The sequence below is a fragment of the Opisthorchis viverrini genome, assembly GCF_000715545.1.
Source record: "Opisthorchis viverrini unplaced genomic scaffold opera_v5_65, whole genome shotgun sequence".
In the NCBI taxonomy this organism is placed as follows: Eukaryota; Metazoa; Platyhelminthes; class Trematoda; order Opisthorchiida; family Opisthorchiidae; genus Opisthorchis; species Opisthorchis viverrini.
In genome coordinates this window covers 1,197,972-1,224,838 of record NW_008751721.1, presented here as the reverse complement: position 1 = coordinate 1,224,838, position 26,867 = coordinate 1,197,972, and the positions used below count along the sequence as shown (strand labels likewise).

General features: G+C 42.3%; 1 protein-coding gene across 1 annotated transcript; it reads left to right on the top strand.

Moving 5' to 3' along the window:
* Positions 1–775: 775 nt before the first annotated feature.
* On the top strand, positions 776–22,481 carry T265_04136 (hypothetical protein; the record flags this gene model as incomplete). The annotated part of the gene is made up of 5 exons (XM_009168794.1): positions 776–965; positions 9,696–9,997; positions 16,383–16,641; positions 18,492–18,813; positions 21,545–22,481. 5 exons carry the CDS (start codon positions 776–778, stop codon positions 22,392–22,394), a joined length of 1,923 nt encoding a protein of 640 aa, XP_009167058.1.
* Positions 22,482–26,867: the final 4,386 nt, after the last annotated feature.

Genomic DNA, 26,867 nt, shown 5'->3' with positions numbered 1-26,867 from the left:
ATCCTCGTCCTACAAGTTTGCCCAAGGTCTGTCTGAATCCCATTACGTTTCATATGATCAGTTAACGAAATGAAATGAGCGACCAGCTTTCCAACTTGTTGAAAAACGTTTTGGATTGTTTATGATATTAGGAGATGCGTTCATTCCTCACCTAGAATCTAGATTTTTCCATAATTTTAGCAAACTCGGAGGCAAAATACACTATGCACTTCCAAGGTGTTTGGATTGCCGTAAGTGTACATCAAGCTTGGATCGGCATACTCGGAGGCAAAAATACACTAGCACTTCCAAGGTGTTTGGATTGCCGTAAGTGTACATCAAGCTTGGATCGGCATACATGTTGGGTACATTTGTGCAGACCCTTCTTCCCTCGTTCTGCGATGTCTGCCATTCAGGAATTATCGTGTTAACCTCGTTTGAGCGGCACTACTAATAACATAACTTTGCCGTCTAGGTTACGAACATGCTTCAGCCCGGGTTTACTGACCAAATGGCATGTCAAAGTCATACATCAAGCGAACATTTAGTCCCAAAGTGAATGTCATCCCGGGAGTGGGACAACAACAACAACAATAACAACTGCCTTGTTCGAACAGAACTGTAGTCGTGCCAAGATGCCAGATGCACACCCGGATTTCGTCAAGCACACAGGATGACTTGTTTCCGTTTGTGTGTTGGCTTGCGCATCACCGCAGTGAATCATAAACAATACACTGGAGAAGCGAGTGATGGATAACCGACATACACGACCATACACGACACGTATTTCCTCCCGATGATGCAGAACTGGGTCACATTTGGCTGGCCAACTCTTGGTTCTCTCTTGGTGTCTAACGGGCTTCCTGAGGAAATGGAATTGATTAGAGTGGGTGACGGTAAAGCAGGTCAATCGTCCACTCCATCTAAAGCAATATGTCATGTCAGTCGGGTGCCGGCTGACAGCAGTCCGGTGGACTTGAGTCGGGGTTACTGTCATTTGTCAAAAAAACTTTTGTGCTGACAATCCATTGCGGTCCTTCCTCAAAATCAGATATATGCATCTAAAATCATTCAGAGTCCTAAACGGTCTCAAAGAGATTTATGATTTCTGAGGTCTAAGGAGACGACTAGTTCCCTGTCTACTAGAAAACAATTCATAGACCGGAACTTCAGTTGGAAAGCATATGCTCCATAACAATGCTGGCGTTATGTAGAATCAAATAAAATAGGGGTAATGCACTACTCATAAGGTCGCTGAAAATTCGTCGACAGCCCTCGACCGGTTTCGCCCTTCTTAAGACTCCTTAGTTGGGCGCAGTGCCTGAGTTTCCGTCAACCTTATGTTCTACTTGAAACCTAATTGAACGAAATTAACGAAATACACTCATTTGCAAACTAATTTGGTTTTTCGAGAGACGCACCTGGAACCCAGCTGAATCTCTCGGTTTTGATGCCTCCAGGCAACTGAATGTGCTGCACCAGGCCGCCTCATGTTTCAGTCACTCCGATATTCGAGATATCGCGATACATATATAATTCTGTGATGAACTACTCATAAGGTTGCTATCGAAGAAATTCAGTGGGTTCCAGGTGAGTCTCTCGAAAAACCAGATTCGTTCGAAAATGAGTGTATTTTGCCAAAATAAAGGTATTCTAAAGGCCTTGTAACATCGAACTGCTTTGTCAACTGTACGAAGACGGAACCTGAAGCAACGCAACACCTCTTCATTGTGAAACCGATGCCTTCAACATCCGGAGGATGATGCTTTTAAACATTTTAGATGAGTATCACTTGATTAGTACCTACCACATGGATTGCAAGGTCTGTCAGTCTCTTTGAATTCCGGTGTACTCTCTTTTGTACGTGTTACCCAAGTTGAGCAGATTGTGCAACAGGCCACAATAGATTAATTCCAGCAATCAGTTGGACCGCGTTGCGTTACGTGCTAAACCCCAAAGCCAGATCGTTCAAATGGAAGTTAATCAACAAATGCATTACTATGAATACAATAACCAAATGATAGAATTGTACAAAAATCAGATCGTGAGATTACGCCGGCTTCTATGCATCGGTTTAGGAACTGATGATTCCCAGCTGAGGAAATAAAAAGCAAACAGGATCACATTACATATAGGTAGCCTCGGATTTTTTACAGCCACAATAATCAAACTAAATGGAATGACGTTGAGTGAATGATAACAGAATTTTACTGATGCATCAATCACCAGTTTGTGTCACATGATTGTCTTCCATAAAAGAGAGTGGACAAAGGTATGCAACGGTTTCATTTGTCGGCATCGCGCGACTGGTGAGGTAATGATTCACCGTCACCAAGTAGTTCGGAGCAATTGCGAAAGGACCGTTCAGTGGATTGGAAATACATGGTACCAAGACAGACATTTCTTGCTTCAGGTAGGAACAACCATATTTTTCTCGTTACCAGCAAACCAAACAGCTTAAAATCGTTGGACGTAGTGGCCATTCATTTCAAGGTGTATACCATATCCGTTTTTCAGGTTGAATTTAAGCACAAAAACGCATCTCGTTATTTGAGGATATCCAAGCTCCTTGCAATTCATTAGACCATCACGGCTGACACACCGGATGTTACAATTAGTATTGTATGTCGGTATCCTGAGCCACAAGGAAAGTCTTGCTTAGGCTGAAAGACAAGGAGAAAGATAGTTATGAATATCCGTCGACTGGTTTTCCTCTCGACTATTGGAACGATTGTACCAGCAGCGGTCCAGAACCAATGAGGGTGGGGACTGCCTTTTGCATCTGGGTTTCTTGGTACAGGACCCACTGAATTATCAAAATATGTCTCTTTCAGGAGTGTTGAATGTTTGGATCACTCCAGTCTCATGGAAAAATTTGCAACTGGAAACTGGAAGATATCAATTAAGATTACACAGAAGCTGTCTTTTGAAAACAACGAAGATTTTGATTTCAACCGAACTTGTATAATAAACTAGTTGGCTCACACCAATATTCTAATTGGTTGGGAATTACAGGCACCTTGGTCTACCTTGGAAACATTCATCGTGTTTGGATGAAACACTCCGAGTCGATGGGGCCACGGTGGCTACGGTGTTGCGGCCGTTGTAGACACTGCAAAGATCACCTTCGTTTTCTGCGGTACATTTGTTTTCTTAAAATTCTTGCCTCATCTGAAATTTTTATTAAAACGCACCTGAGAACATGCGTGATACTTGCATCTAAAGTCAAAGATCACATTAACGTAGACGCAAAACCTCTTTAATTGGTGATCGGTTAAGTGTAACTGGGGTTAAATTACTTTAAAATACATCCGTACAAATCAGGCAATGGCCTCTGCTCAGCTACTAGAACAGCTGCAAAGGAGTAATTCTGCGGGTTTTTTCCTTCAGCCCACTGATTGTTATTGTATTTTTACATCATACAAACGTGAGTTCGACTTCGTCACCGGTTTAATCACGTGACATTCGCTTGTCCACGATTCATATCGATTCTTTCGCAATAAAGTAAATTTGTGACAAGGTGATATCTCGACAGCTTTGAGACTGTCAACTTTCATTATAGCAGGAAGCAAACTTCTTTTTGGGCTACATGTGCGAAACTTAATGCAATTTTCTCACCATTCATGGCATTTAGATTGAAATGTTTGACAGTCTTCTGCTGACTCTGTTCACTCCAATCCACCGGTATATTAAAAGCCTTTTAAACGTTTTTCTGGACGCAACAAAAGTAGACGCTTTTACGGACCAGTAAACGATACATCCAACTTAACCACTAAGGTAAGCGAAATCAGCTTTCCAGTTGACAAAAAACGAACCAAATTCTGCGCTTGTTTTCTGAAGAAAGGAATCAATTCCTTTATGTCCAGACAAAAGAACAGAGTCTTATCTGTCCATCAGTAAAGCCAGTAATTCAGGTTTTGTTGCAACGTGCGAACTCGCATCACGCGCAACTCTGATTTTTTGTTCCCGGAAAACTGCCCAGTTAAAAATCCAAGTATACCATAATCGACAGGGATCTCTCTAATCCGATGGCACCTAAAAATTATGACAAACCAGTGAATGTCAGTTTTCTATTGTAGGAAAGCCCTCGGAACTCTTACCCGCTGAAACAGACGCAGCATTTTTCTCGGCGTCACAGAAACTAACCGGTGTCCATGATACAGGAGATCCTTTTGTGTTGTGTGCAGGAACTGTGCAAGTTTTTATGATTACTAAGTGACGGAAACATTTCATAACGTACCCCTGCGAAATATATTGAGCCGTCACGATGGTCAAATCTCAAATGATTGGTTAGGTGATTGTTAGATGCGCTTTAATGAGAAGGCTGAATTGCCAGTTACCACAGTTCCACACACAGACTTGCTTCCTGCTCATAATATGTCCAAAGAGACCAGTAATAGCTGGAAAATCGTGCCACTGACAACAATACCAGCTCAGTTCAACGTGGGTTATTCAATATCCCTTTGTCCCCTTCATATATTTTTATTGGACTTTTCTCCTATCGGGTCCCTATTTGACCACTGAAATCTTGCTTTTGTGAGCACGGTTATCGATTTCAGGTGTAGCCAAAATAAATGAATTTCTTGCAGTGAAATGTTAGTACAGCGATGACTTACGTCACCCCGCCTCCACAGTGCGCACGCTAAGACACGGAGGAACTTCTATTCTACTAGTGTGCTGAGTAGATCCATTTCCCAAGCCCTACAATGTCTTGCGTTGGGCGTCGTATTAACAAAAGCCAATGGGAATTCAAATAATATATCCATGTAGAACCGTCAGATACGGACGCGTTTCGTGGTACATCAGGTTGGCACTGACCCCTTTTAGAAAGGCTGTTGTCAAGGCAGGGTGGTTTCACAAAAGACGTAAATAGATGCAAAACAAACCCACTGGTAAAGCACAATTCACGTTACAACGCCCCCCCCCCATTTTTCACCTCTACTCCTGCGTGTTGGCTTAAATTTAAACAGCGCTTTTGGTCAGGTGGGCAGCGCAGCTATGCTTTTTTCTCACTGTACCTGTTAAAATCTCTTATCTTGAGAGTTGCTCTTTGAACAAACGATCCATACTAGTGATGCATTCTTGTTTCCAAATTCGTTTGATGATCAAGCCTAGTGTGCGATTTGCACATTAAGGGGCTGAAAAAGTGTATGATCCTAAGATTAAAGAAGAATTTTGAAGTCTGTCTTCATGATATCAGAAATAAGGTATATCAAACGAAAATTGAGAACGGTCTCGGCTTTGACTTCGCCTCGCTCGAAGCACACATTTCGAATAGAACTTCAGGCACCTAAGTGAATAGTCATCAAATAGCGGTAAAAAATCATCGGAAGTTACAAAACAATGCTCATTCAACAATGCTTGTTGAGTGAGCAGCATAACCCAATCGTGCTGCTTTCCCAATATAAACTTTCTCCAGGTTTCGCGTGAACTCTTGAAGAATTTTCAGCAACCTTATGGGTAATAGACTACGTCTTTATGTGTTTCGTGATCTTTCGAATAAATCGTTCCAACTGAAACATGATATGGTCTTGTGCAGCACATTCAGCTGCTTAAAAATATCATAAACAAGAGATTTACCTGGTTTCCAGGTGTTATGCGGGATAGGTATGTTTGTTCATAGCCACACCACTCTCGTTTGTTTGCAAATGAATGTAGTTTGCTAAGTTCGTGCAATTTGGGTTCAGGACGTTGACGAAAACCCGGGGAATGTGCCTACCTGACGATCCCAATGAAGTATGAAGCAAGTCGTGGGCTGTCGAAGACTTCTCAACAACGTAATGAGGAGTGCTTTACGTGTGAACAGGAGTGTTTTCGGATGTGCAAGGGTAAGATTAAAGTTGTCATACAAGCGGACATAGATCACTTCCAGCTTAGATAAAATTTCATTATATTTCCGGATTTCGGATAGCTCGTTGCAAGTGGTCATTTGAAACACTTCAACTGACACTTCTGTGCTTTTTTAGGTGGCTCATTGTTGAAGTGTTGTTCCAACAAGGCCTTCCGAAGTACAGCAATCTAATCTGTCCACATAACCGAAGGCAAATGGTCACTAATCGCTGATGTACCCAGACGCAAAGCACACTTTCATTTTCTATACCCCGCACATGTAAACAACACGTCAATTCACCCTGTCTTTTGTCATAATCCTATTTAAGGCGCCAGTCATATGTTTATTTATTATCCGTCTCCCGAATTACACCCAAGAGAAATTCAGTATAAGTTCTCTTGGTCAGTGCAGTTGCTTGGCAAACAATTATAGTTAACCGATTTACACAGTGTATGGATTAAACTTCTGTGAAAGTCGAAGTACCGAGAGACTGGTCTTGTTGAAGTGAAGTCCTGCAGTCCCGATGAGGTGAATTCAACATTAAGAAAACTATTCACAAGTTCACTGGAATCTCTTCGACAGCCCACGACCGGCTTCGCCCTTCTCGAGGCTCCTCAGATAGGCACAGTCTCTGAGTTTCCGTCAACCTTATGTTCTACTTGAACTCGAATTGGACTGTTTTCGAGAAATACACTTATTTGCGATATATCGAATATCGTGCCAACTGAAACATGAGGCGGCCTGTGTGCAGCACATTCAGTTTTACAATATCATAAACGAGAGATTCAGTTGAGTCCCTTGTGAAAACCAAATTGAGTTGCAAATGTTTTTCTCGATAACCTTAACCTGTTTAGTGAGAACATAATGAAGACAAAATTTAGTCAAGTCGGTGGCCGCCTGAGTAGCTTCCAAAAGATAGAGTTACCTGTATTTGACTGAGAAAAGGGGGTGTTGCATCCTGTGTTCACTAGGAAAGCTATAAACCACGCTAAACCTCTGCCCTGAGTATTAAAGATAATCGAAAAGATTTAAGAAGCTACCGAAGAACGAAAATAAAACCTTCGTTTTAATCAGCCAAACCATTTGAACATTCTTAAAAGTTTTGGTTTACCTTGGAATGGTGTAGTGTAAAATTTTTCGGAAAAGTTGGTATTAAAACCTTTGGTTTGCCAATATGGTATCTATTTGTGCCCGCTCATCTTACAATTAGAAAATCAAAATAAAAGTACTTTCTGGCTAAATTCCTGCTCATGAAGAGTTGGTCTGTGTTGTATACTTATATGTTTATTGCTTGCGCATTGTTACTTCTTTTTTCTGACCGCTATTCAACTGATGAATATCAGTGATAAATCAGAGTTTGGCAGTCTCATCGGCACGATCTTGCACGCTGGTAATAAAGCCACCAGAGAACTCCGAAAATCGATGAAGTTCTGTAGGGCGAGAGAATCAAGGGCCTTTCCTCTAATTTTGTCCACCTGTTAGGCTGATAACAACGATTTCTCGGACGAGTAGCTTATTTGTAACCCATTAAAAACATTTGCATATCATTTAGAGTTTGAAAGTATGCTGACTAAAAGTTTTATTTGTTGTAGACAGTCGGCTATTACACTGTATTATAATTATATTTCGGAATAAATAATAGGTTAAACATTTCTTAATCTTGCCCTCATTTGTGACTCATATTTTAACAGCCAATGCACATAGGTTGTCAACTCTCCTTATCTGCAAATAGTACGAGGGAGTACTGAATTGTTCTAGGTGAGCATTCATCCACCGCCACGTTAATCGAAAATTACAACCCCAGCTATAAGATATAAGTCGAATGGGTGTTATATGGGCTTATGCTCCCCGGACTTAGGCTGATGGTCAATATGCCTTGCCCACATATAAGCCACAGGTTGTTTCGTGTCTAGGCACAATACGGTATCACCGATGAGAATTGGTCAGACTTGTTTGCTTGTCCGTTTTCTGTCTAAGAGAAAACAGTTGCTTTACCGAGTCAGTGAGGACGAATCAGCTCCAATTGCTAAAGGTAATGGAGAAAATGGATCCATTCGGCTGGTGAAAATTTCGTACGTCCCTCAATTTGAGCCAAACAGGTGTAGCCTTGTTTCCGGACTCGCGGACAAAGAGTTTCAGAGCTGCATCGTGGACCATCCATTGAACTGGGGATAAAAATGCTGTAGATATCTATCTGGACTGAACAGGTCAAATGCAAGACGCATTGTCCTCTCTCTCCGATTTGCGAGTTAAGGCTTCTGTTCCTAAAGCAACTATCTGATTTGCAATGAAAATTTCACCCTCTCTTGATTAGGGTACGAAAATCAGAACTATGAACACCATTTGCAGCTGAAAAAATTGAAACATTAAAGAAACTATATCTGCTTTGAATTAGAGATTGAGAAGATACACAAAATACCGACACGGCCGAATCTGTGATCCACACAACTGACGTATTCTTCCATAATAGGAGATGATTCGTCACCTCCCAAGCCATATGTACTGCACCAACCGTATGCTAAGCGGGGAGGAAGAGAGGCACCGCTACAGTGACTGAGGTGAAAATAACAGCGAAGATAAGTGACGAATAAAGTCTGACGGACTTGAACCGCAAATGGCAGCGTCGCACAACTAAGGGTCGTTTCAACGAGCCCCATGCTTTTAAGAGCGTAAGTGGGTCAAATGAATGAGCGAATCATTCACTCATCCTAGAAGTTTTATGCTGCGTAGCCATATCGTTGCATCACTAAAAACATTCTCTGGTCAATCACTCTTTTATGTTGTATTCTGGTGATACGGTGGGGCAAACATTTGTTGCGTGTACCTCCCAGATTTGATCCAGGAACTTAAAAGAGGGGGCGTTTCTACTGTAACAGGTAAATGAAATGGTAAAATCTGCTCAGGAAATTTTTTTCATTGGCTATGAAGCACGTTTACGGGGTTTTCTGTGACACGTGATAAACTGTACGTGGAAGGCCACTACTCTTTTGCGAGAAGAGTTGGTCTTTTCCGTTTTGAACAAACCCCATCTGTCCTGACAATTATTCTGGTTATATCAAACATCACGCGGTGGTACGTAGGGTTGACTCCGGACGGGAAACATGCCGGGTGATGGTGTTACTACCGGTTCACCACCTATGAGAATTCACTCTTTAGAGTTCATGATTGAAAGTGGCATCGGTGCCGACGCATTTGCCAAATACTTTGATTTGCCTGTTACTAAAGTGCATTCCCAACCTGCTTGTGAACGACTTGTGAGCAACTTTGGATGACCACATTTCGTTCGATTATTGTCTGACTGCTAACGTGTCACCAATGATCTTTCCGTGAAGAATGTATGTGTTCAGTTACACCATTGAAACCATCTTCGCGAGGAGTCTCTTAGACGCCTCAACCAGTGGGCTAACTGGTCAACTGTTGACGTTTTATGACAACATTTGTGCTATCTCATCATCATCAAATGAGTGATCGTCGAATATGGGCGTTACAAACAGACTTAATTCTGAAGAGGAACACCGATTTATGATGAGCTTCCGATGTAGTCGAGTTAAGAACTGACAAGAAGAATAGAGGTAACTCTCACCACTGGGCAAAATTCACTCAGCCAGTGACTGATGGAGCACGTAGACAACAGGTGAGACTATAAAAAGCGACTTACATGACCTTGGGTATTTAACTATCCCGGTGACGAAGACGCGATGTTGAGCAGTACAATCTGTCATACCATTAGCTCAAACATCATTTCTTTTTTTGGACACCTACTTGTGAAAGTATTATTCCCATTCAAATAATAAAATGTCGTCTAGGCTTTTCTATTGATTTTTTATCAGTTGCAATAATTGCTAGGATAACTCTTTTAATCTTGTTTCGTAACTTCATTATGCAGGTTACATCATATGCTACTGTGATACGGTGGAGTGTCAGGCTGCTGGAATGCATGAGTGCAAGGCGGAGTTCTACTGTTACACCGTGTTTAAAATCAGTTCCACAGTAAATGAGGGATCTCGAATAGGGGACGATTCACCAGCAGCAGTGGCCACACATGAACTGACCCAAACTGTCGCGGGTCGTGGTTGTGTGACCAATGACTACATGGATATGTGCGCCCGTCCACCCTACAGGACTCATTCCAACCCTGCAATGCTGATGACCAAGTGCTGTAGAGATGCATGGTGCAACGCAGACAAGGTGAGTCATCAACATGTGGTCAGCGGCATAGCGTCGGACACGTTTGGCCTCAAAGAACTGGTTTGTTCTGACAGAATGAAATACCAGAGGTCACCCTGAAGACTAAATTTTTAATGCCCCATTCTCAAACGTCTCATTCTGAACCAAACTGAAAAGCCATCTGTCTACGTTCAAAGCCATCAGCAAAGAAAAATTGAAGAAAAGCTGTTCATGAAGCGCTGTGTCAAAATGTTCATCTGCATATAGTAAGGAGAATTTTGTCCAAACACCTACAGAGTAGGGGATGTGGGGCTGCACACAATCAAAGTGAACTAGCACTTGAGAAAGCCGTATTTACTCGCCCAGGCTTAAGCAGGCGAATAACTAAATGAATAGAATCCACTCATCGTTGCCAGTAACGCTGGAATTCAAAGTCTGAAAGACCCACTGGTTAACGGGACATGTAGCACAACTGAATGTGACAAGAAGCGAACGCGTACACCAAGTTGACTGTAAAAAATTTCGCAAGAAATTTCGTAGATTACTTCATTCAAAAATGTTTTTGGAGTCTAAACTTTAACTTATTTTCTAAGGTGTACCAACCTAAGAGCACTTCAATCCACAACACACCGACGATATCATTACGATGAGGTCATGACAAAACGTTTGCAACTAAATTGCGCGGCTCACTGGACAAACCAGCGAACATCATTAGAACTTGCGCTACCGATTCTCTCTTCACTTGCAAGCCAAGCAAATATCGATCCGCGTGAAGCAGTAAACCCATCAGCTACGGATGTAGATGCTATCTAAGGAAACGAAATTACCTGACCAAAGTGTGATTACAAATACAGTACATTCTTGGAAAACAAAAATGCCAGGAAAACTATACAGCAAACCAGGTTTAGTTGATAAACTTGTGGAAAAATAAGGTTAGTGAATAAGATACGTTGCTAGCCCGATTTTCCAGTGGTCCAATAAGAAGTCCATTGTCAGCTTACCAAAGTTGGTTGAAAACATGTTTGGAAGATCTGACCTACACATGTGGAATTCGCTAGCCAGAATGCCATTCGGTCTTACTAGAAAAGATTGCCAGGCTACCATTTTTCCTTATATATGTGTTGTTTGAATAGCTTGGTTGGCAGTGGTCATAGATTTGTAACATAAGGATATAATTACTTTCGTGATGTGCTCCAATAATCTTCTACCAATGGGTGGGTTTCACAATGGGACACCTTCTACGTTCCGAAGAACGTAGTGGAGAGTGTAACGAATCACTTCATAATCGCATATTTGTCCGATTACTGACTCGGCCGAACTAGACCGTCAACAACCGAGACTGAATCATAGGCAAAGGAAAAAAACAGTATACTCTAATGACTGAATTCCAAATGTCTAACTGTGGTATCTTTTCGGAGACAAAACGCCACTTTTTCTCCTAGAATTATGTCGTATCAAGATTCGGCTACCATAGGTACACAAAGTCAATCCGGTGATATATGGTGACAGGAAATCATACCCACTCTCGGAAAATGCTCTAAGGAGAATACCTTCTTTCATGTAGTCGAAGGCTACAGGCTTTTTGCGGTTTCCTTACAGGAACATGTTTACCTTCGTCAGGGCCAGCTGGAAGGCATCGAATAGATAATGAACTTCATGGATGATATTTGAAGTCAAGATGAAGTCACGGCAGAGAGAAATACAACCATGTCAAAACAGAACCAGACGACCTTTCCACCTTGAACAATCGTCTGTGCAACAGATTCTTGGTAAATGTCCCAACAGAATCCGAGTGAATGTGTACTTGGCGAACTGCTAGCGGCGCCATCTAATTTTCCTTTGACTTCTAGGGTTCTTCTCAGGCTGGTATTGTTAAAAGAAAATGTCCGATCCGAGTTCTTAAAAGACATACTCCAAAATAGTTTAAAATACTGGTAAATCAACCATCTGCCCTCTTGTTATCTGGTTCTTTCTCAAGAAACGCAACCGAATCTATCCTTTGAAACAGGTATTCAGATTTTGGCAGACCTTTCGGTAAGCGCTGAATAATTTGCACTTCAGTTTTCCTCACCGCTAGGAATGAACTACCCAGAAATGCGAAGTAGACTGTAGCTTGAACAAACGCTCTTTCAATCCGCCCCAGGCTATTCTATCAAGATTATGAAAGACCTTACATTTTACAGAAATAATTTTGGGTGTGTCAAGACGCATCCGGGTTTTTATCATATTTGACTATTTCTCGACCTGCAGGGCTGTTGTTTATTAGCTTTCTGGTGGTCGTAAGCCACTATCGTTTTTCCCGTACTATTCCTCCAGCAAAATATAATGCATGCACATGCCTTCTGCACAGCTGCCCAGTGAGAAAACTTCCTGAAAGGTTATGGAGACCATTCTTGCAGGAAATCTTATCTTTGACAAGTTTGATCACTGTTGAGAAGCGAAATATGTTTATCCTGATTTAAAAATCAATGACTTATTAAGTAGGCTATTCCTGAGTTCCTTGCATCTAATGAAAATTGATTCCACTTTTTTCGCGTTCTTGCTGGTTTCCTATCCTCTGAGCTTATTTCTTGCATCGAGGCGCAACCAGTAACTCACCGCTACGAAACACTAGGATCCCCAATAATCCGCTGATGATGTCAATACGATTGGTGTTGAAACGTTTGCAATCAAATTGCCCAGCTCACCGAACAAGCCAACGACCAACTACGATTGTTAGGTTGCCGGTTCGGCATAACCATTGCTTTGTTCACTTTATACCCCACATTTAATCAAGAATGGAATAACTCCAATGGCAATTTGTCAAGTTCGCGTATGATACTGCATCTGGTATGCAGTATATGTTGAAACCTTCGGAAAACTGAGTTCTCGTCCACTCGCCACTCTACAAATGGCATTTCCGATACTGCATGGTACAGCTAGAGCACAATCGCTCCGTGCAAAGAGAATTCATCTCATGCTAGTCTGCCACGAACTGATCTTGGTGTATTACGTAATGGAGTAACCCAGATGATCCACCGATATATTTGCTCATGGAATCACGCGGTTATTTCATTTGCGGTTAACAGCGGTTTGACAGCGATCCCGGCTGATTCCTCAAAAAAGACTTCTCCAGCAGTAGATGGCATCATGCATGATACAGGAAACTACCCGAAAATCCACCTGGAGACTGCTTAGAGGTTTGTTCGGAAGGTTGAAGATGAATTCAACGTTGAGCCGATCCCGGTATTCACAGCTGAGTACCAGATGTGCCTCTGAAGTGTTTCGAGGTCCACATCGATGGCGAAAAGTTTGCAACCAAATTGCGCAGCTCAGTGATCAAACTAACGATTATTATTATGGCACAAGCTACCGATATTCTCTTCACTTGAAAGCCAAGCAAATGAATACTGGCTCCGAACAGTAAATCCATAAGTTATTCGAGCATTCATGAGGTCATCAAAGCAACGGACGCTATTCATGTCCACTGGAGAGGATCGTCCTGAGGAACTACAAATGAATCAGAGTGATGAGTGCTTGTGGAAAAAATGCCTCAGTCGGATGGTCAAAATGAACTTTTAAGCATCCTGAATGAAGTGATTGCAAGAATTCTGTGCATATGGAAAGAGGGAGAATTATTTTGAATTCACCCTAAGCTATATTAAACACTTGTCTTTGTGCGTGATGCACACAGTTTACATTAAGCAACTTAATGCATTGCACCGTACTCGCTCATATTGATATCAAACGAGTTTCGGGGATAGAATCGTGCGTAAATCAATGTCTGCCTTGGGTTACACTGTCTTAATCCATACTGTCTTTGCTAGCAGAGGGGAGGAAATCGATAAAACTGGTTGCCGAAATATAAATTCCTTTCATATAGGAAACTACCCACAAGGTTGCTGAAACTCTTCGACGTTGTGAATAGTTTCCTTTATGAAAATATATTACGATATCTCGAATATCGTGCCAACTGAATCATGAGGCGGCCTGTGTGCAGCACATTCAGTTGTAGAATATCATAAACGAGAGATTCAATTGAGTCACCCGTGAAAACCAAATTGATTTGCAAATGAGTGTATTTCTCGATAAATTAGTTTCCTTTATACATTTCGGGTGTATGATTTGCAATGAGTGTATTTCTCGATAAATTAGTTTCCTTTATACATTTCGGGTGTACTAACAATTTACGCTTCTTCCAAGTGGTCGATTCTCCTGCCCATTATCATTCAGCCATTTCTTATTGGTTTCACTCATCTACGGACTACTCGAAAAAAGATGAGCACTATCCACTGACTGTTTGTATGTTAGGCACTAGGATGTTCGAAGGCGTAATTAGTTTGCGTCATTTGTTCACACTCGACTCTTTACTGTTCTTTCCCACACATACAAAAGAGGACCTTTTCGGCACTTAATGTGTAACAACTTTCCTAGACTAAATCGAGTCACAATATCGCTCGTCACCTTTGAAAAAATCGCAGTTTTGATCGATTTATTTGCGAACTGCGGCTATTGAAAACTTACTAATCTACATAGTTGTGGGAAACAAATTATAAGCAGAGGAGGAAAGAAATGACATTTATGATCTGACGGCTTTCTGTGAAAACTGAAGAGTGTCGGTTGTGCAACTAGCCTTTCACCCAGGCAGAGGTCAGCGATAGCAGTGTTCAGCTTCTCGAGTAAACTGCAGAGTTTGGTGTACTTGCATTCAAATACCTAAGAAGGGTTGCTAGCTTGGCGCATATTTAATCAACCAAGTGACTACATTTAAAAGTATATTCCCTTAAAGAGAAGTTAATTGTACCATTTTTTGGCCACCGGTAGCCCAATAGTAGTTTACCTCACATAATAGGTCACATGAACGGTACAGTGTTCACTGCTGATGATTCCCGATGACCGTTAGACGAGTGGGCAGGGTTTATCGATTTGTCAATGCTAGATGACCACTTTTCACGGCATACTACAGAATTTTCCTACTCCGTTAGTTGGAAACATCATAGGGAACAAATTTGCCCTTCACTGTTTTTCAAAACTCAACATCCATCAATCCAAATGCGTTCAAGTTTGTTACTCCGGGAGTGTCACCGATCTGAAATCAATGTGTGTCCTGATTCCAGAGGTCGTGCTTCAGCGCTCAAGGAGCTCGTTTTTTCCCTCCTCAGGTAATGGCCTGCGTGTTCATGACTGTTTATGGCTGATATTTGCTAGACCTCCTACGCAGTTTGCCTTTTACATTTGGAAGCCCAACGGTTCCACTGTGAATCTCAAGGCTTGCAAGCGATACTTTTTTGGCAGCCGACCCAAGGATTACTCAGCGGCGTAGTAGGTCTTATATAAAATTACGTTTGTTTATAAAAGGTAGATACTTTCGTTCCGATAGTACTCCATTGTCAGCCTCGTGAAAGCTTCCTTTCTAAGATGAGTAGATGGTGAAAACAATCGTAAATCCATAGCTTATTTGGTACAAGTTTTCTCTTGGTATCCTCATTGCGAGTGATGGCAAATCACTGTTATTACTTCTTGGGCTCTGTACACCGCTTACTAAAGCAAGAAATGTCCCACCAACTGACTGCAAACACGTTTAAACCAACTCAACCATAAGGTTTAGGCCATTGGCTGTGGTCGATACAGACCTAGTGTATCAGGCTGTTGGCAAGTAGTTCCCGACCTTCGCTCATGAACCACGGTGACATTTTCTCGAGTTTCATTCGAACCGTGTATGCTCACTTCAGATGAATTCCAGGGATAATGTTCCCTCCTTAAGCTCTCCCGAGGAGGCTTAATATGCTAGCTGTGAAGGATTTTCTTTGGCCGCATTCCAGTTATTTACCTTGTCACCGTTTTTCGTTCATATGCAGCTTCCAAAACAGATAATCCATTCATTTCAAAAGACTTTCCTTCTATGATGAAAACTCCCGGATCAAACTGTATTTCAAACGGAAAAAACTAATTTTCCTCCGAGGCCATGCCAGCTGGTTGTTACCATTCTCAGTATGGAGATTTCACTAGACTCCTACCATGGCACTCCGTAAATGGCCTTGATCTAATAACAGAATCAAATGCCAATAAGATTGAAGGGACGGAAGATGATCAGCGAGTGCTGTGACGCTGTTGACGCCGACCGTCGGAAGCTTTGTCGTCACATGTGCCTGACAGTGTAGAGAGTGGCCTCACTTCGTCTTCCGACAGTCTTGCTTTGAAGGTGACTTGGTATCAAGATTGGAAACCTGACGGTAATTGGTTATACTCTTTTTTTTCAACCGGGAAATAGAAATATGGCCGGTACACAGAGTTTCGGTGAAAGTTGGCAAAACGGAGTAGAATCAATAACTACCCAGATGTTGTCAACTGAGAACATAATGACTATTTTTTAACAACCAAAACTTTTCTCTGTAGTCTTTAACTTTAAGTATTTTACCGTTATTAGCGAGATCCCATTGTATTTCCTTCCCAGAATTCCAACCAGCTACCAGAGCCAAAGACACAAAGCAAAATTCCGGTTTGGTCAAACCCTTTGAATGTGCATTTTACAGGGCCTGTTCAACAGCCGTTCTCTGTGCGAGCACAGAACAACCAAGACCCATCCCTTGAGTTGACGCGAATGGTTCCGGAAAAACATCAGAAAACCGTCGGACAGAGTGACCTTACGCCGGAATTGAAGCGGAGTTCGAAACAACCGGTTCAAGGTAATGACAATCTTACATGGTATTTCATGTGTTTAACTGGGCGAATCATCGATCGACCGTACTTTACAGTGGAGTGTTCTCCCGATACCCCAATTTCTTACAGTCTCTAATGTACCTAATTGAACATCTCCCTGGGTAGCCAACTTCGCATGAGAGTAGTGGACGGTAAAAATCCCCTTTAGTGCTTCCAGTAAATGCTTTACAGATCTCAGGTATCTTTTTTCCTTGTCTGAAAATGTTTTACTCAAACTCGACAGGCTTCTGTGTCTGCAGTGCGAGATTTCTATCAGCAGATGGTCATTTGTAATTTGTATCAGGTTATAAATTTCTATCGCTTATCACTACCTAAGACTAGAAAGCAGAACAAGGATTTGTCTGAACAGGACACAACGGAATGTCGAGAGAACTTGCGCTTTATTGAGCTACTTCTTTGCTCTTGATTACCATTATGTTTGAACTTGAGCAGTGGTTTTGGAAAACTGTAGTTCTAACTGGTTTCTTCCGTTATTTCCAAAATCAACAGGGGATGAGGGTCCTTGCATTGAGTGAATACATTGTTTGAATCTACATCACCCTGAGGAAATCAGGGATAAACTAGATCACACATTGGGTAAAGACTTGACAAACGCTATCTGATGAAGTGGAACCTACTGTTATTGATAAGAGGCACGCAAAAAACCCATTGCATGTTGGCCTGGAAAAATCAGAGAAGCGATACTCTCATTGAGAACTGGATCAACCAATGATTTTTGTATAAATTGCATCACTGTTTCAGGTAATACGAAAGGCGTTTGACCATGGAAACCGCGGTCAGGGTGATGTGGTTTAGCCGATATTTTCAGTGACAGGTGACATTTAATATGTTTTGGGGTATAGTGAGTACGTTGCTCTTCCACAAGCTAGCATGTTCATATGTTCAAAAGCAAGATGTCAAGAGTATACAGTGTACGCTTCCTTTCTTCGCATATAAGGACTTTAGTTTTAACCCACGGCGAGCGTTGATCGCATGCATTGTTGATTACCTCAGGGTGAATCAAACGGGCCAATTCCTGGGGATCTATTCGCGCCAATCGTAGAGTTCTATACTAAAGACTGTACGAAGTTCGTGGAAGTAAACACAGCAGATCGGAGAAAATTTTGTTTCTGTTCTTCGAAGTGTGCAAACGCATACACACTAGCATTGGGCTTGTCCTCCAATACGCTTTGGTACATATTATATGAGAAGAAAATTGAGGGTGGACTAAGAAGAATAAAACGTTCTTGTGCCGGACATAATCCATTGGACCAGCTGTTGGGTAATATTCCGTCGGTTGCTTAGCACGGTCTGTGAATGCATTCACTGTGTAATTGAGCCACTTTCCTTTCTCAGCAGCTACCTATGTTTCGCTGGTAGTGTTTAGGGATCTTGAATTTCTACCCCAATTATCGTCCTGTAGGTGAAGTTACTCTACGCCGAGAATTCGAGAATCACAATACACCTACATTCTCTCGTTTGTGGCCCGACGGTATGTGCCATGACCACTGAACTGGAGATCGTGAGTTCGAATCTCCAGGAGTTGAGCACCAAGCAATAGGGTTATAAAAAGCTGAACGAGTTAATAAGGGTTATTAAGGGTTATTAAGAGTTATTAAGGGTTGTCAAGTGTTTCTAGGTTTGTCGGCATTAAGCTAATGCACTTACGACATAAAGACTTCACTGAGGTTTCAGAGGATCCCGATATCTCCAGAGAAATTTGTGAAGGAAAGTCCAACTTACCTATTCCTTTCGAACATGGTCTGGCATAACTTCACGATAATGTAAAAACGAAGCTTCACACGCTTTTTTCCGTCCCATTTTCCACTTTGTCTAGATAAGGATCGAACAAACTCACAAGTCGAGGTCGGAGACCCAACAGATACTGGGTCGCTAGTCAAATTATTCGTTCAAAAGCCAGTGCTATTCACTTTCGGCATGACTCTGGCCGTTATGCTTCTGGTGTTCAGCATACTTCTGGCTTCAGTACTAACGTACCGTCAACGACTTGGCATCCGTGATCGAAAATGCGGTTTGGTCACTGAATCCTATGCCTCACTTCCTCACGTTTATGTGAACCGCGCGAACCATATGGGCGTTACGGCGAAAGGTAGCAAATCTGAGGTCATGGAACCGGATTTATGGACTACACGCTACACGTATGTTTTCTGCACTTTTACCTTTCTGTGAATATCTTCATATTGGTTGGAAAGACTTCACACACCGGCCAGTATACGGTTTATTTGAATTAAAAAGGCACAAAAGTCGGCAATCCAAATGCAGCTCTCATATGCAGCTCGACTGGTCGGAAAACTTCACACACCGGCCAGTATACGGTTTATTTGAATTAAAAAGGCACAAAAGTCGGCAATCCAAATGCAGCTCTCATATGCAGCTCGACTTTGACGTAGTAGGGCAGAGGAATTTGCAGCGAACTATGAGAGTTTTCGTAGCAAAAACGTTTCCGCGAACAGATCCCTTAAAGCTGAAATTAAAGTATTAATTTAGAATGAATTTACTGGGGCGAAACAACGAAATTGAACATATAGTACGCATAAAGTTGCTGAAAATTCCTCGATAGTCCAAAACCGGTTTCGCCCTTCCAATTCAGGCTCATCGGGTAGGCGCCATTCGTGAGTTTCCTCTAACAGTAATCTGCGTACCAATATGGTTTTCACGGGGGACTCATCCCAGGTGTATGCCATACTTCAACTGAATGAGCTGCACCGGGCCGCTTCATATTCATGGTGCGGACCCGGGATTGCGTCCTTCAAGTTTCGTGTTTAGACAAGATCGCAGGTTTTATACCGCGGATGTTCGCTTGGGCTATATAGCAATTAACTGTGTCTGTCATACGGTTGACAGATAATCGTTCAATGTTTACGGTGAACAGTTCCGGCAGTAAACCCTTGAACTTAAGCCTTGTTCAATCTAAAACTTGTGGTCTGGGAGCTGGTCAGAACCCAACAATTGGCTGTTTATTGTTTTCATTGCCTTCGTGGAGTGAAACACCCTTAGTTCAATCTATAGCAACTCAACAAGCAACACAGGCAAGGTTATCATGCCCGAGGTAATGGTAGGCCAGATAGCATGCCCAGAAGTTGGGTTGCATCCCATGGGAGTGATACTGACCAAATGCTCATCAAGCATGCGTGGCTTCAAATCACCCGAAGGTAGGATCCTTAATACATCATTGTTCATTAATTCGTGTTCTCTATATTAACAACACAAACAGTCCTCCGTGTTGTTCTTGCAATCATTAGCATCGTTTTTACCACTTCCCTGGGTGGTGACTTGAGGACCAATACCTGTGCATCAAGGAGGGTGTTCCTTGTGTTTCTACACTACTGATGAATATCAAGTAGCAAGAAATTGCGCTCGTGGGCAGCAGCAGCCCACTACTTGGCAAGTGCACCGAGGTTTGTGACTTCCGCGCATACGCCAGAATGATGTTCATTCCCGTTTGAGTTTTGCATTCTGGGTACTAATCTTGTTCAGGTGAATCGAAATATAGCGAGTATAAGACGCGTTAGCTTCGAAAGCAGTACAATTCATCCATTCATTAAATCGGCCTTCCACGCTAACTAGCTTGAAGTAGTTGCTCATGGTGGGACTTTCGTGATCGAAAATGGTTAAGATTAATAAATAATGTGAATAAGGAGGGTTTAGCATATACCGACACCGGATTGGAGAATTCCTGTGGGATAACGTCTTCCATTGGTGGGACAGAAAACTGCAATCGCTCACTTAAAAAGAATTGCGGGAACTGTCTTAGTAGCCCCATTCTGGTGCAGATGGAACAACTGAGGACTCGTACGCCGCCTCTTCCACAAAGAAACTTCAGTTGAAGAAAGGTTTTGCAACTCGAGGCAGGTGTTTCCCCAATGAAATATCCTCTGAAAGATTTCACTGCGCCTCTGGTTGCTACGTGGCAAACGTATATATCCTATGGTAGTAAATAGTTATTAGATCATCCAGTACCCTCAGTAAATCCACTTCATTGTAAGGCGGTGGAGTCGGAGCCAAAGAGCAAACCATGATTCGGAGCAGTTTCCTGCCCTCACCTGGCTACCCTGGCTAAACCCGAGGACAGCGAGCTATATTATTGATTTTATTGAAAGTGCATAAACTGCCTGAGTGCATGAGTGTCGGACCTATTGCGTTTTTGAAAGAATGTGAAAAGTCCTCGAACATTTTCCAGAGCCTAAATCAGCGAGTTGAACTTCTTTTATAATCCCACTTTCCAGGTACATACATGTTCATATTGTATCTCTTTGTACAATTCCTGACATGCTTCATTGACTACGTTTAATTCCAAAAAAGGCTGTTACTGTATTTAGACTTTTTTCACAGAGCATGATAGTTTTCGGAGCAAAGGCGCAGCACACGCATTATGGGAAGGCTGCATAAAATCCGCACTACGGGTTTCAGCCAGCTTGAGGCGAATCCGGAAGTGGAACAACGACTCTGAAGGCTGTGACAGTCTGTTCCTAACTTGAACCACTATTCGGTCGCAAGCGACTCTTTGGAATCAAATGTCTGAAAGATGGTCGCAGCTGTCAACTCGTCAGGGTGCTTAATACGATGTTGGTGCGACACTAATTCCGCCTGAATATTACACTGCTAATATGGTCAGTACCAAGGGTAATCTATCGAAATCTTTACACTTGTAATTAGAAACCCCTACTGAATAAGAGGGATTCCATCAAGTCTCCGGTCACATCCAGCTAAGTGCAAATGAGGACTCCTTAAAGGATTGTCTCGGGGGCTTATTTATGCGTTTTCTAACAAAACTATTGCTAGCCGATTGCTGTCAATCATGCCCATCTTTTTAGCCAGGCATTTTCTGATCCGGAATATTTTTTACCTTATTCCCCAAATATTCCCTAGACCGCTTTGCTGCTGCTGTCGAGAGAAACTGCCCAATGCATACGAATTTGGCGACGGTTTGCTAAATGCGACCTGTGAACGAAGTGCCAAGCTGGATGGTAAAATTGATCATCAATTGACGGCAAAGGGACACGGTTACAGATTCTCCCACGCAGGAGTCATTGTTAATCAAATACCTGCGATACAACAAACTTCAATGTGGGTCAAAGACCAGCAGCAACTGAATTCTAAGACGCCAAACACATCATTTAACTGTAATCTGGACCGTAGTTCATCTGGCCAGCTGGACGATACAAGATACAGTCCACACACCTCTAACCCTCGACAGTCCAACTCAACTGCACCATTCAATACATCGTGGCACATGGAATCTGAGCAAAATGGTGGTGTAGAAGAACGTGGATCCACCGGAGTGAGTAGACCCAGTGTTGGCACGGAATCCAGTGACAATACGAAACCCGAGTCTTTGTATGTGAACGAATGTTCATTACAAATTATGAAGATGCGTGGCCAAACAACGCAGAGCCTAACAGCGACCAACTCAGTTGAAGGCACAACAACGACAACTTTGGGATCTCACAGGGTACATGATATGCCAGAAGTGTTACGTCAAAGGGGTACCGGAACTACGAGTAGCGTTGGCGAAGAGAGCCGGAACGGTATGGAATTCGAGCAGGTTATAAAGAGAGAGACAGAGCAAAGTGGTCCTAGAACATCGTGCCTGTCGGTGGGCAAGCAAATTGCGGTGCAACCGTTTGTGGGTCTGGCAAACTTCCGCCGTGCCGAAGAACCCCAGGAAGAGTTGGTCACTCCCTATGCTGAAGTGGAACTTTCTTTAAACTACATTTGATCAAACAATTATTATGGAAAACCTCCCATTCAGCGGGAGTAGCTAAACATACCAGCTGATTTGTGGGACTTGAAGACGCCAATTTTGTACACCTGCATGAACATCTCAGTACCTGTACATAGGTAACATCTCGTCAATAATCTAAATCTCTTTGTTCTCTCCAGCAATAATTTTGCGTAAAAATCTTGGGATGCAGAGTACTTGTTCGGAACTGAGTGCGTCGGTAACTTTGACTGTATTATAGCTACAACTGGCGAGACACGGGAAACAAGTCAAACTCTTTCCATACCATAAACGAGAGATTGAGCTGGATTCAATTGAGTCTCATGTCAGAAACAAATTCACGTAGAATTGAGAGTAATTGTAGAAATCTGTTCCATTTGGGTCGTGGTAGAGGATAAAGTTGACAGAAACTTTGCAACTGCACCTATATGATGAACCTAAGGTAGGGCGAAACTGGTAATGGGCCATCGTAGAGTTCTCAGCAAACTTATGAGTAGTGTGTTATTGATAGGCGACAACGTGTTGCGATATCTCCCCACACCTTCCTCTATAAAGTATTCTCTGCTAATGAGAGTTCTTCTGGTCATTTTGTACACACCTATCAAATACTACTCAGAATAAGCTGTTCGGATAAATGATTTCCCGGCCCGTGGGTCAAATTTCCAAACTAATAAATTTTATGGGTCAGCTATCTAGATCGCTGAACAAACGGAGGTCACTATTTCACTGTTCATTAGACACTTCAGCTAAACAAGTAAACTAAAACTGCTCATATGGAAGAGATGAGTGTACTTCATTTGATACCACTCAAAGTGTTTCAGGGTCGGTGTATATGGAGATGTTGGTACTGTCTGGTTCGATACTGGGTGTCCTTGTCTTTGTTGGTGGTGTGAAATGTGGGGTTTACAGGCAAGAATTCTTCCCGAAAAAACCTATGGAGTTCTTTTCTCCCTATTGGGGAGTAGTGCGCATTTGGTGAAGCTCAGGGAGCTTCGAAGTCGCAACCTAATGGTCAGTGGTTGAAAACATGACTGTTCAGCTGCGAGTGTTTGAAAAACAGTTTGATGAGCTCACACTTAGACAAGAAACAGTCACTCATCCATCATCCAAAAAATCCATTTTACTTGGTCACGTGTTTGCGCTATTTGCTTTAATGGATGAACACTTACACAGAGTTATCCCAACATTCTCATCACTAAACACCATGTTCTAGGTTGAATTTTAGCTAGAAAACCACAGTTGTGCTGACAGTAACAAGCTTCTGGCTAGATGAAAGTCACCGAGGGGAACAAAACACCCCAGATTTAGCCTACCGGAAGAGTTGAGTTTGAACAATGTAGCTAGGACCAGCAAAGAACTAGTTTGGGGACACAACTCCAACAAGGAGGATGCTAACGAGAGGTCAATCTCGGCGCGGAATGCGAGGTGAAGAAGAACATCTGCTCATAGCCGAACAGGAAAGCATGTCCGATATCAAACTGGAAGACCGGGGATCACAGCCCATCGGACAAAAACTGAGAGCGAGGCTGGAATAGCGCAGCGTTTTGAAATGCCATGGTGTGAACGCTCTATAGCGAATAACTGGCTGTGATTTTTAATGTCTCTTTCCACCGCTGACAACTCACCTACAGTGCAATTTAAGCTGGACTAAACCTCCGGAATCCAACTGTTCCTGCTCATCACGTTTCGAACAGTCTTAAGTCAAATAATCCGTTAATTTTCTCCAGAGTTCAAATATAACCAAGAAGTTGGATATCATCCTCGACCCGATGGGTATTAGGTGGGGTACAGTGGACAAAGCTCGAAAGTGTAAATATTCTCTAGACATAACGGCAAAGCCTGTTCTTTTCGAGGACTCTTTGTTACGCTGATAGATATGCATTCCAAGGCACTCAGACGCACGTAAAGAAATAATCTGAAATTGGAATAATTTTTAAAGGGATTCAATAATACAGTGCATCAATATAATAATGGTTCCTTGATCAAGACCATTATGCAGTTAATTCGCGTTCCATCTCCGGTTGTATAAACTGCTTGAAAATGGTTGAGTACACTTGAAAATCCCATGTATGAATGTAGTCAGGCACTGATTAGTATAAGCTACAATCTCTGTCAAACGTCAACGACAATAACAGCAAGCCAATATGGCTCCAATGAGCACCACGACAGACCAACAGATGACTCCATCCTTTTTGTGGATATTAATATACCAGAGAGGTCACAATACGTTGAAGGATCATTTAAAATTCCCACATCTACTGCAGTAGAAAAACAGCCACTCTCTCATATTCAAAAATCACCTGCAGATGGTCGAGAATTTTACTGACACTAGTTTCTAGTTCTCTGGATGAGCAGAAGTCTCTCCCTCTCTCTCTCTCTGTGTGTAAAATTACCGTTTTATGTTCCTTCAGATTATCATGCATTTCACTCACTTATGTTGCTTTATTTGCTGTGCCAAATTCGGAAGACGCATTAGGGTCAGTTGCATTTCCTTGCCTGTAATCTGGCCATAAAATCCAGCCAATAAAAACCCATGACCTTGTGAAAATTACAATTCATTACGTCGCGTATACGCATCATGTTGATGATCATAAATTTTCATAGCTCCTCGAAAGAATGATCGGAGGTGTCGAAAACACGAAACCCTAGCTGAGATATCATTGGTAGATCTGAAAATGGGTCTATCCATCCTTCTTGATCGAACTCGGTCGCCTGAGGCAAAAACAGACTCATCGTAGACCGAAAAATTACTGACGTCCATATTGAATTCAGAGTGATGCACTTCACCAGTGAGCTCCCCTTCATACACTTGAATGGCACAGAATAATGACGACCGGACCTACAAACAAATATACGTTTCGTTTGAAAGGTTTCAAAGTACTCACTGTAAAACCATTCGGAGAAGACACGCATCCTGATGTACTTGGATAGACGGGCACAATTCACTAGGGGACTTGCTTGGCAAAAATAACACTAATTTAATAAGCAACTGGAGTTTTTCTACAAGTAACTAAGGGCTGAATGTGGTGTCTGAACAGCTTTTGGTGAGAAGGGAGAGACTGAAAGTAAAGAAAGCCGATTTGCCTAATTCGCGAATAATCCTATTTTGCGGAACTTTTGGACAAATCTGGATGAGTATCCCTTTCGATAAGCTATTCCTTAGTAAGTGAATACCCCGCTGCGCTTTTTCAGATTTCATACCATCATTCCCCCAATAAGATGGGGGTTTTGAGACTAGTAGTGGAGACATTTCAGATGCAGGCATTGGTTGATCAATCTACAGAGTGAACAGGCATTCTTTCGGTTGATTAGCAGATATACCGTTCTATTTTTTCAACTTTGGCTGCAAGTTGGATTTTTCAGGATGTTGCCCCGAGGTGAATATTGGTTTAATTCATCCCAAAAATATATCTGTCAGGGGCTGCAAGTCACGTCAGTTTCTTCTATAACAGGTAGCAGGGACTGAAACGAATGAGGCAGCTTTTGAGCAAGAATTATGTCTCCTAGAGAGCAGTCTTAACGGAAGCGAAAACCCATTCCAGAAGCAGTTGGAGCCTAGATTTACTCAGAACGTAGTTCTAACGCCCTCCACAATGTGCGACCCACCACACAGCAGCTTTCAACAATAGCTTCGCCGCCATCAGAATCTATATGAGTAGAAGTGCAGCACAGCAACCGTGCACTGAAATTGATAAGCGTGTGCAGTCTAGTTCTGTGAAGGACGCATTCGCTCTTCTCTTCAACTTGTCAATTGAACCTTGCTGACAAATCGGACAGCATAAGTCGAAACACGAGAAATAACTGACCGAACGCGCCATTAGGAGGCATTAGGGCTCGGGTAAAGCGCGTTACACCAGAGAACAGCGCCGCAATGATCTTGGCATTTTCATGTACGATGACTGCTCTATCTTGCGAAGAACACGCGATTTCCGGTCGAAAATAAATCACACAGGTTCATGGCATTACCGAGAGTAAGCAACAGTATTACTTTCGAGAAACGAACATGTTGCGGATGATGATCATGTTTGTCTCAAGACTAAATCTCTCATAGTGGCATTTCGGTCTTTCGAATTTTTTGGATATTATTGTACAACTGTAGTTTCATGCTTAGCTTTGTAATAGTTCGCTAAGTTACCCCAGATACATGAGATTAGCAAGGCGATGTTTAGCTGAAGGCGACTTTGACACTATACTCATAATAGGAAGACAAAGACACAAACCATTGACATTGCACAAATGGATTGTCTTATTCCACCACCCAGAAGTTTTTCCTTCGCCAGTTCGCGAACGTTTAGGGTCATTTACATATGCAAACAACGTTACTTCCATCAAACTGGTCTGGCTCGCAGTGCCGTTAATTGCTGATACGCCAAATTGTTGACTAGTTGACGATCGATCGGTTGTCGGGCGTGGGCGGTGTGTCCTACAAACATAAGGAGCATTCCCTGTGAAAACTGATCTTTTCATGAT